Source organism: Thalassophryne amazonica, chromosome 12 (assembly GCF_902500255.1).
Source record: "Thalassophryne amazonica chromosome 12, fThaAma1.1, whole genome shotgun sequence".
Classification (NCBI taxonomy): Eukaryota; Metazoa; Chordata; class Actinopteri; order Batrachoidiformes; family Batrachoididae; genus Thalassophryne; species Thalassophryne amazonica.
The window spans coordinates 103,455,024-103,467,328 of NC_047114.1; the positions used below are offsets into that span (position 1 = coordinate 103,455,024).

A 12,305-nucleotide genomic window follows, 5' to 3' on the forward strand; every position below is an offset into this window, starting at 1 on the left:
GGAGACCAAACATTCAACACTGTCAACACTATTCCATTTATTGATCCTATTAGCTCAACCAATAGCTGACGGCGGTGGCAGGCGGTACAAGCTCACTGAAACAGACTTAAAAAAAGTTAAAGGTATTTTCCTGAAATTCAGAAGTTGAAAACTACTGTGAAATTCTTGGAAAAAATTCAACATATTAGACACATGATGTACATGTGTGTGTATATATATATATATATATATATATATATATATATATATATATATATATATATAACACACATATAGGTAATAGAACTAAATATATATTGATCAGTGCTTTGGATATGGATTTGAAGCTGAAGAATTTCAAGTACTGTTAAAAACTTTGTATTTCTGCTGATTTTTGTAATTATACAAAGTAAATCTGATGATGGTTATTAATGTTTATTTTATGCTAATTGTACAATTTAAAAACCATCTCTCTTTACCAGGAATATTGTTTCTATAATATCGAGTATTGCGTTGATGACTGAATTGCTAATTTTATGATGCCATGAAAGAAAAATATGCTCAGTAATCTGTCTTTCAAAGTTGATCCATTATTTTGGGGTGCCAAATATTCTAAATACCAAATTTTAGCTTCATGCTTCCATTCAGAGCTGATATATTGTTTTCTGAATATGCAAATACAGGTTCAAAATTGGTTGGCGCCATGTTACGGTACCCTACTTTGCAAATTTTGTCACTATGAAGGCATTTGAGCTAGATTTAAAAAAAAAAATTGACAAAGTGGTGTATCAGTATGCTCTCCACAACAACAACAACAACAAAAAATGATGAAGTGGCTGAGAACTTGCCCACGTGGTCAAATCATAAATAGACCGGAAGCCTATTTTTGACATTGTACAATCATGTTTAATTTTCAGGAGTCAATAATTCAAAAACCCATCAAGTTATGACCACAATGTTTTACACACATATAACTAGTACCCCAGATATGTGTATTCTACAATATGAAGATTATCCATTGAGTCCCTTCTTTAGTACAGCTTTTTGAAATTTTGTAATTTTTTGCAAGAATGGACAAACTGCCATTTTTGTGATGCTACAGAATGAAAAATTAGCTGATTTTTAGCTGAGATTAAGCCTTTTAAAAATGAAAAAAAGCTCAAAATGTGTTCAAGTAACAAATAGGATTGTGGGTACCCTCATTTAAAAAATTATATAAAATATATTTTGCATGTGTTCATCAGACATATGTGGGTACTTGTAAAAAAAAAAAAAATAAAATAAAAAAATCATGAGAATCCAAGTCGGTGATCTGGGAAGCACCTGATGATTTCACACGGAATGACCCACATGCTCTGCCTGCGCCCCAGTGGTCTCAAATGCCAGTTGGCACATGCACCTCATGCTAGGGCATGAGGACGTAGGGGATGAATGGAATACTGGAATGCTTGGAGGTGTTGTAGGCAAAAGCAACATGCTTCACATATGAGTTCCATCCACCCCCATGAAAAAGCAACATCTTAGCCACCTGATTGATCAGAGTCCTGTTGTGATGCTCCACTGTGCCATCAAACTTGGGTTATATGTGGTGGTGCGCATTTTCTTTATACCCAATTGCTGACAGATGCTCTGTATCACCTCTGCCTCAAAATGGCAGCCCTGGTCACCGTGAAAAACTCAGGGACCCCGTGCACCAACACATAATCCTCAAACGCACAGTTTTGTCAGCGTGTCTAGTGAGATACTATCAAATTCTTTAAATCTAGGTAATACCTCAGTAATGGCGTCCACCTCAATAGCAGGGTGTAGTGGCTGGGTTAAGGCATGCTGGGATATGTTTAACCTGATGTCTTCTATTTTCTCAAAGTAATCCAAGAAATTTTGGATCATGGTAAGTCTAACTTCTGACACCACCCTGGGAGGTCCACCCAGGGAATTCTGCAATTAAAATAACTTCACTCAAGACACAGGTTCAAGAGGCAGAAAAGGTGGGTCACAATACAAAAGATTTATTACTAATAAAATGTAAGAAAACTATTTAAAATGCCCATTTATTAACCCTAAATTAAAACACTACTGGACACAGCCACATGGGGGCATCCTTGCACCACACAGTTCAACAGCAACTGCACTGTCAGTCAAAACTGACATACCCTCCTTCACAGTCGTTAGCAGTGAACATTAAAGCCGAACAGTGAGCTGGGCACCGCCAACAGCCTCACAGGGAAACGCCTCCCAGCAGAAGGTCAGGGCAAAACAGTAGCGACTTCCTTCCACGACTTGGGATATTTTCACCACCACACCACTGCAGTCCTACAGATTGCACAAGTAAATGATGAGTGACATAATGGCTGAAGGATAAAGCTAAGCCACCCCGCTACATAACGGTCCGTCCGTCACAGCGATCAGCTGTGAATCAACACCACGCTGGAGTGTCAACTGGTGCCACAAGCACCCAGCTGCGCACAAATAAAAGCATTCACATCAACACTCAGCAACACACAAATCAACAAGGGAAAAAAGTTTAAAAAAAGTCACAAATTGTCGAGAAAAGGTGGCCGAATGAGCTTTATCACTGAATAGCCTGTGAACCAAAAGCACAGAAGGAACAAAAGATGAACAAAACAAAACCGAAGCTAACGTTGGTCTCAACACTTTAAACAAAATGCACCTGGAGCTACTTTACAAAAAAAACCACCACCACACTAACCACACACGCTAAATACGCCACCAAAATTATACACACTGCAAACACAGCCAATATTTCTGAAATCTCTCAAATACCAAAACTAATCGCTGTCTGTACACCCGAAATCCTTACGTACAAGACAGAGGGAGAGAGGTACAGAGGGAAAGAGAGAGAGGGGGATAGCTAGGGCCGTCTCTCTCTTGTTGCCTTTTTTCAAAACCCTGCTGTTTCTGATCACCTCACGCACAAACAGGCGCTGTGTACGTGGATCAGACACACACTCACTGTTGGGTATTTTCTCCTCCAAACATTTTTAAACCTTTAACAAGACAAACAGAGTCAAGAAACACCAGTGAGACAGAAAGTCAAATATTACGCGCGGAGTGCGGCCAGGCTGTACACCAAGGCTACACTAAAGTCTGGCCTGCTTTTCCGCTCTTTTTATTAAGAGACGCCCTCATCACATAAACAAGAAACTTGTCCTAAGGGTGGGGGTAATGACGCAAGACAAGTTTCTTCCCATAACATAAACGCATACGTCAAGTGCAGCTGTAAGGAAGAACACTTCAGGTCAGCACATCTCGTTCGTCTGTTGCAGTTATCAGCTGTTTTGCATCTGCCTGGAACACTAAGCATCACAATCAGTCAAAATTCAACCTTCAGTTCTTTACTCCCATTCGTTAGCGGCTACGAAAACAAAGTTATGTTATAACAATAAGTACATCCAGTCCTTCATTCCCAGTTCAGATTGACCCCAGAGTGCTAAAACAAAATTGAATTCTCAGGATTGCATTAAGACAGGTGCAAAACAGCACATCTCCGTTCTCATGAGAAAGAAGACAAAGCTAAAACAAGGTTGAATAACACGTACGTTCTCAGGGTGAAGTGCAAAACAGCACAACACCGTTCTCATGAGAAAGAAGACAAAGCTACAAATGTTAACAGTGATAACATACATATATATATATATATAAAATCCTTAACACTCACTTCACCTTCTGTCCAGCTGATCACACTGGGTTTTCTGTTTTCAGATGTCACACCTCTGTGGATCAAAGCTGTTCACACATGAAGGTCCACTGCTGTTGGAGGTTTTTCACATTTGTTGGCTCAAAGTCCCACTTCTGTAAACTGCCGCCTGGATGACACAAAATATTATTACGTCGTTATCGGCACTCAGTGCCACAGAAACAAACGGGCTGATCGCTCCTGTAAAGCCCTCCTGCTGTGAACAAATACCCAGTGATCAAGCATCACTTCCTCAGAACCTTTGAACTGTCAGACTGAAAGAGCCAGCAGGTTCTTCTCTCTGCATGGGCTGGAGGACAGCAAGCCCATCAGAGTTCATGGACAGAATGCTGCAGCTCTGGATGGACTTTTTGTGCAGAAACTCTCTGCTCAGGTGCGTGCAGCGCTGGAACAACACCACGGTCACAGACTGCCGTGTGCCAGTGGAGAGGTGGACCTATTCTTCCTGGCCCTAAGTGAGTTCTTGGCGGTTCGCGCCATGTAGGGGTCAGCAGGTCTTCGTTTCCACACCACATGTCTGAAACGCCGCCGCAACAGTCTTTCAGGCACAGTGCTAGATAGCAAGTTAGCTGTATCAAGGCAGCTAAATTAGCAAGGCAACACAGCAAAATAACATCTTGGAATGTGTAAGAACCTGCTTGAGCCATGCCACAGCTGCCACCAGTGTAACTGAGCCAATGAGGGTTTGTTGCAGGTGTGATGAATATTAAAACACGGGGCAGGACCATCCAGGACCAGCAAAACGGCTGTCCACTTTATTCCATGCTCCCGTGCCAAGGTTCCGCACACACTCAGGTGGGTGGATGTCGCCCTGTACCTCCTGTGCTACGGCAACACAAACATGTCAAAATTAAACCCCATACAACATAACTATAAATACAAGTAAAGCATCAGAAAGTCTGTTTCAGTACTATGTCCCAAATAATACACCAAAAGCTACTTTAATGATTTAAAGTACTTTAACCCTCTGGGGTCTGAGGCCATTTTTTGGTCAGTTCACTCGCCTGGCATAAATGTTTTATTATTGCTGTTAACAGCTGTCCCTGCATCCCACAATCAAGTTTTATGTCTTTTTCAGGACAACCTGTGCTTTCAGAATATATATGTTTTTGTTGTGTTTTATAAGTGTATAAAGGTTTACAATCAGAAATAAGAAAGGGGAAAAAGTAAAGCGAAAATAATTTTCCACACGTTTATTCAAAACACAGCAAACTATAATAAAACAACTGTTTTGACACTTTATAAAGGTCAGTTGAGGTCTTGTGTGAAAGACTGTACAACAAAAAGGTTCGAACAATAAACACAAATGCACATTTTGAACAATATATACAAAATGGTCTACGCGTTTTTGTTGTCCATTGATATGGTAAACAGTGCTTTACACCGAGGAAGCAACAGAGTTATCCAGTAACATTCACATGCAACTAGTGGAGCAATCCTGATAGTTACACACTTGTCTGAGCACATGAGATTGTCATCAGAGGCTCTCTGTCTGCTCCTGCTTTCACTTTCACTGTGTGTAATGGGCGCACTGGATGTACTCATTGGAGCACCCAGGGGGCTATTCAAACGGGTCACACTAGTAACACATCACTCCTGAAAACAGTCTTTGGCTTTTCACATGAGGTAAATATTGGATTTGGAAACCATGTTACGGTGAACCAATTCCAATTGGACACTCACATTGTGCACGTCATCACACAGCTTCTATGAGGAGTACAAAGATGGCCGATGGCTGGCTCGAAAGTCCGCAGAGTCAACTTTTCAGCAAAAAAAGTATGTTTCTATCTCATATCATTAAAAAGCTATTTATAATGTAGTAAAGCTTGGTCTTAGCCGTCGTATATGACGCATCGACCCCAGAGGGTTAATGATTGCAGAGAATTGAAAATTTCCTGCGCAGGTTTTTCCTTCTGAGTTCCAGTGGATGTCACTCCAGGGAGTCTTCGCTCTCTTCCAGCATGAGCACACAGGCTCTACAGCTCTGGGATTGATCGGAAAAGGTGTCATTTAGCGTGGGAAATGTGCCTTCTAGGCACTGAGTGTTCAAATGAGAGTGACGACAGGCGAATGTGAGCATCACACTGACTGTGGGAGAACTACAAGACCGGTCTATATTAGGAGCAGATTTTTTTGAGGGTCGCTTCACAGAAGGACCCATACTTTCCTCTGAAATGGGAATAAACGATACAAAAAGGTGTTAAAGGCAGAAGCACTGCCTGCTGTTTTCCCATAGACTGTATTCTTTGGTCGACAGTGACGTCACATACCCACAATTCCGTGCGCCACTTATGTGCTCCACATTGAAAATGGTGGCAAACAAGTAGCGTTGTCATGGAAACACTTTGCACTGGAATGGAATGATCAGACTTGGTGTTTAAATTTACAGACTTCCACTGAAGTGCAGAGGAGGTGAGTGTTGCTACTTTCATTTATGTCGTCGCTAGAAGTTGATTGTTTGTGGTCTGGTGTCTGCTCGTCCAACGCAACTAGACCCCTCTACTAGTCAGTTAGTGGTTCATATCACTTGTCTGTCCAGACGAAATCGCACTTGCAGAGGTCCAACACGATCGGATTCAGCCCCGTAAAGTGTTTTTTTTTTTAAAGCCTGTCTGCTCTGCTGCTGAGTTTAACACAGAGCTGTAATGTACGTTTTAAAAGTACATGAACTTACTAGTTCCTCCATTTTCTGTACTTGCTTTCTCTAGTTAAGGGTAACAAGGCTGGAGCCTATCCCAGCAGTTATAGGGCATGAGGCATGTTCACCCTGGACAGGATGGCAGTCTGTCGCAGGGAGACACTCACACCTACGGACAATTTAAAGTCTCCAGTCCACCAAACCTGCATGTCTGTCAGAAAGAAGGAACAAGGAGAAATAAGGAGTGTTATTGTTGGGATTATGACAACTACAAATTTAATAAAAAATTGTAAAAAACATGGTATAAAAGTAAACCGTTTCCAATATGCATTTGATTTGATTTGATCATTTATTTAGTCCCCATGGGGGCAATTCAGGTGCAGTCAGCAGTAAAAATTACATTACATTCATAAAACCACATCATACAAATTCATAAAAAACATAAAAACACAGCAGAATAAATATATAAAGAGCCCAGAAATAAGGTGCAAGTCAGTATAGACTTAAGTGCAACAGTGAGTCCTTAGGTGTTATTTAGGAGAGCAATGGCTGTGGGAATAAAGAGTTTTTTAGGGCATTACCAGGCGTCTGCCCGAGGGCAGAAACTTAAATTGTGGGTGCAGAGGGTGTGCAGAATCGGCCATAATTTTCCTGGCTTTTGACACAACCCTTGTTTTGAAAAGGTCCATGATGTCCGTGCACTGAGTTCCCATAATTTTACCACATTCCTTGACGATATTACAAAGACGGTTGCGATTCTTAAGGTTCAATAAGTTGAGCCAACACAGGAAGGAAAAGGTTAACACAGACTCCACAAAGCAACTGTAGAACATTTTCATGAAGACACCATCTACATTATAATTCCTAAGTTTTCGCAGAAAGTGCATTCTCTGATGAGCCTTACTGCACACTGTATTAACCTGCAATTCAAAAGATAATTTATTGTCAATTTGGGTGCCCAGATACTTATAATTCTCAACAACATCTATGGGCTTCCCATCAATGGACATATGATTCAGAACAGGTGGTGTTTTCCTGAAATCAATGTGCATTCCTTTGGTTTTATCCACATTTATATGTAGAAAAGATGAATGGCACCACTCTAAAAAGTCCAGCAAGACCAAGCTATGGTCTGTGGAGTCATCACCGTGCAAAAGGGACAGGATGACTGAATCATCTGCATATTTTATGATGTGATGATTATCATGTTGGCTTTGACAGAGATTAGTATAAAAAACAAACAAAGGGGATAAAATGCAGCCCTGAGGGACTCCAGTGGATGATACAACAGCATCGGAGAGAGTTTCATTAACTCTGACTCTCTGCGATCTGTTTGTTAAAAAGTCAATAATCCATAAGATTAAGCCAACATCAGTATTCATGTCTCTTAATCGCTCTGCCAATACATGTGGTTGTATGCAGTTAAAAGCAGAGGAGAAATCAATAAACAACATCTGAATAAAGGTATTTGCACCTTCAAGATGCTGCAAAGCCAGATTGAGTAAAGTGGAGATCGCATCATCCACGCCCCTTCCAGATCTGTATGTGAACTGGAGTGGGTCTAACACTCCCTGTGTTTGTCTTAAAAGCTCCTCTTTAACAATTTTCTCAAAAGTCTTCATAACAAGAGATGTTAGTGCTATAGGCCTGTAATCGTTCGGCTCTTTAGTTGACTTATTTTTTGGTATTGGAACAATTGTTGAGGATTTCCAAAGGGAGGGTACTCTATGAAGTTCCATTGAACAAGAAAAGATGTGGCAGAATATATCAGCCAATTGCTCTGCACAGTTTTTTAGTACCTTCCCCCAATACCATCAGGCCCTGAACTTGTCCTTTCCTTAACACTTTTAAGGTGCTTAAGGACCACACCTCTATCAATGGGTAAGTTAATGTTGCTGGGCTCATCATTCTGAAGGACACACAAATTGTGATTAAAATTCAGGACATTAAATCGGTTATAAAAACTATTCAATTCATTTGCAAAGACCACATCTGAAGGAAACAGGTTAGTGCTCAGAACACCAGAGCTTGATTTTGATTCCATACCTAAAATAGATTTCATTCCCTTCCAAGATGAACAAAGATTTCCTGAGGTAAAAAGGCTTTGCACTTTGTTCTTAGGGTCATTTCTAGCTCTTTTAATATTTCTTTTGACCTCTTTCTGCAATATGTGATACATAGACATATCCCCTCCTTCAAAGCATTTATTTCTCTGTATTATTGAGTCTCTAACATTTTGATGGTTGCTGTTCACAGGCATCTGTGTTGCTGCCTGAGTGTAGCTCCGCCCCCTCACACCTGGAAACTGTGCTGAGTGGCTTCAGCAGCTTCTACCTGATCAGAAGGCTGCCGCTGTATCAGCTGCTTGATGAGCACTTTCTGAAGACAGCGGTGTACCAGGGTACCAGCTGACACACTGAACCTGATCAAATGATGTACTGACGCGCTGAATACAATCACATGACCTACTGACGCGCTGAACCTGATCAAATGACGTACTGACGCGCTGAATACAATCACATGACCTACTGACGCGCTGAACCTGATCAAATGACGTACTGACACGCTGAGCACAATTATATGATGTACTGAACAATGAACCCCATCACATGAGGCAATGACATGCTGAATCTCATCACATACTGACAGGCTGAAGAAGATGGCATGAAGCACTGATACGCTGAACCCCATTACATGATGTATTGACATGCTGAGCATGATTATTATATGATGTACTGACACACTGAACCCCATCACATGATGTACTGACACACTGAACACAATACGTGACGCACTGATACGCTGAACCCCATCACGACGTACTGACACTCTGAACCTGATCAACTGATGTACTTACATGCAGAACATGATCACGTGATGCACTGACACACTGAGCATGATCACGTGATTCACTGACATGCAGAACACAATTACATGACACACTGAGGGGAGGTGGTGGTCTAGTGGTTAAGGTGTTGAGCTTGAGTCCAGAAGATCATGGGTTCAAATCCCCGCCTGACTGGAAAATCACTAAGGGCCCTTGGTCAAGGCCTTTAATCCCCTATTGCTCCCAGTGTGTAGTGAGCGCCTTGTATGGCAGCACCCTGACATCGGGGTGAATGTGAGGCATTATTGTAAAGCGCTTTGAGCGTATATAAATGCAGTCCATTTACCATTTACTGAACCCTGTCACATGATGTACTGACGCGCTGAACACCATCATGTGACGCACTGACACGCTGAACAGGATCACCTGACACGCTGAACACGATAACGTGACGCGCTGAACACGATCACGTGACGCGCTGAACACGATCACGTGACGCACTGAATCTTGTTTTTTCTTCCGTTGGTACTCTGTGCTTGTGATTTGGGGCTGTCAGTGCACAGTCCATTCATGTTTTCCATTTCCATTGCTGCTGCACCACTGCTGAGGTCTATAAAAGAGATGCATGTGCACCTTTGTGTGTGTCCAGTGTTGTGTGAGTTTGTGTGGGTGCAGACGAGCGTTGCGGCTAAAAGGTCAGTGACTTTCAAATGTGGATGTTTGTGTTGGACTTCATGTAAATCAGTTCCCGTGTGTGAAGTGTATCAGTTACAAACTGCTGTGTAAAAATCAGTGCTGACGTGTGTGTGTGTGTATGTATACACAGGCAGCGTGTACGGTTTGTCGTACGGATGCAGGCTGGATGAAGATAACTGCGTCGCTCTGCTGCCTCATGGTAATGTTCACGGTCCACTCAGGGTCTCAACATTCATCTGAAGTCTCACTGATGGACAAACATTTACTTTCAGATGTTCGGGTCCACTTCCTGCATGTTTCTATTGCCATTTGCTCCAAATGTGTTGGAACACGACAGCCTTGAATTTTCTCTGCACTGATTCAAGGACTCTTGTTTTCTTTGATCTGCAGAAATGTGTTGGCATGTAACCGGGTTCAGTGTGACTCCTTTTAAAATGGTCCAAAACACAATTTAAAAGTATTATATATGATATTAAAAACAGATTTTATAAAAGGGTTTAAAACAGTTTATTTTAAAAAAAATTTAATAATTAATTATTAAAAATGCATTAAAACATGTTTAAAAGACTTACAGTAGACCACCCTCTGAGCATTTGCACATATTAAAGAGACAAATTGCTGTCTTTGCTCACCACTCCTCTTCACACTGTACACAAATGAATGCTCACATATTCATCCAGGAAATTGTGTTTTTACATTTTCTGATGATACAGCCACCCTTAGACACATATACATCACCTTATCACTCAGAAATAGAGAACTTCATGCAGTGGTGTGACACCAACCACCTCATCTTGAATGTTTCTAAGACCGTAACATCTACAAAAAGCACAACCTGTTTATTTGATCCTATACCAACAAAACTGTTTAAGGACCTGTGGTCCACTCTTGGGCCGACTGTGCTGGAAATTATTAATCTTTCTTTAACTTCTGGATCTGTTCCTAAATGTTTCAAATCTGCAGTGACTAAACCATTACTTAAGAAACCTAATCTTGACCCTAGTGTATTGAAAAACTATCGGCTGATATCAAATCTATAATTTTTTTTCTAAAATTCTGGAAAAAGTGGCGTCATGGCAGCTTGTGGACTATCTTACTGAGAATAATCTCTTTGAGCCACTGCAGTCTGCTTTTAGAAAATATCATTCCACAGAGACGGTTTCTTCCTCAAATCATCAGAGGGAGTTTTTTCTTACCACCGTCACCTGTGTTCTTGCTCTGGGGGTTAGATGTTACTTGTGTGAAGTACCTTGAGGCAACTTTGTTGTGATTTGGTGCTATATACACACAGACATCTTCAACCGCTTAGTCCAATTAAGGGTCACGGGGGGTTGGAGCCTATCCCAGCAGTCATAGAGCGCAAGGTGGGGTACACCCAGGACAGGACGCCAGTCTGTCACAGGGCCACAAAAAGACAAACACACACAGTCACACCCACACGCACACCTACGGACAATTTAAAGATTCCAGTCCATCTAACCTGCATGTCTTTGGATGTGGGAGGAAAATGGAGCACCCGGCAGAAACCCACGCAAACACGGGGAGAACATGCAAAGTCCACACAGAAAGGCAACAGGCGGGAATCGAACCCATGACCTTCTCGCTGTGAGGCAACAGTGCTAACCACTAATCCACCATGCTGCCCTGGTGCTATATAAATTAAATAAATAAAAAATTGAATTGAATTAAAAATTATATGTTGATATTTAAAAAATCCTGAACAATAAAAGTCGATGGTAAGTGTGCTGGTGAAAGGTAAATCATAATGACAGCAGCTGTCTGAAGCCTGCGACCTCACCTGGGGAACGGGACCTGCTGATTCAAGCCCCAAACCCAATGTAAACATGTCGGAGGTCGAGCTGTTTTTGGACTTTTTTTTTTCTCATGTGGAGCTTTTTTGTGAAGTCTGGTCTGAAGGTGTTTCTGTAGAAGCTGTGGAGGACACAGACTTATGGTTTGGAGCCTCATTTAGACCACAGTGAGGGAGATGAAACCTTGGAGGAAAACCTTCAGTCTGACAATAGTGACGATATTGGCCGAGTTCAGAACACAGAATAGTGATTATTAAAAAAATAATAATAATGCAGGTGATTTTGGCATGCTAATGGAGATGCTAAACGTTTTTTTTGTCAGCTATTTGGTTATAATTGACTGATAACATCCCATTAAAAAAAATTTAAAATGTTCATTTATTATCCTTGACATCAGAAAAAAGTGATCAGGATGTGCAGATTATTTATTTAGGGTTTTTTTTTTTTTTCTTAGAAACAGGCACATACATTTCAAACTCAAAAAATGACACAACACCCGCGAGGCACTAAAAATATCAGGCATTTTTAAAATAAATCTTGTTTCCATGTTGAATACAGTTAGTGTACTGTACGTTAGTGGTGTGATAAACATGCTGTGTGTGAGTGAAACACAGCCACATCAGCTGTTCTGCCATC

At 41.2% G+C, this 12,305-nt stretch overlaps 1 protein-coding gene across 1 annotated transcript in view; it reads left to right on the top strand.

The window, feature by feature from the left end:
- The window catches only part of rpp40 (ribonuclease P/MRP 40 subunit), a 49,989-nt gene that overhangs the window by 15,501 nt on the left and 22,183 nt on the right, over nucleotides 1–12,305 (top strand). The window contains exons 2-3 of the mRNA XM_034183620.1: nucleotides 8,592–8,736; nucleotides 9,989–10,057. Of these exons, the coding sequence (XP_034039511.1) occupies nucleotides 8,592–8,736; nucleotides 9,989–10,057 (214 nt within the window). The remainder of the gene's footprint in view (nucleotides 1–8,591; nucleotides 8,737–9,988; nucleotides 10,058–12,305) is intronic.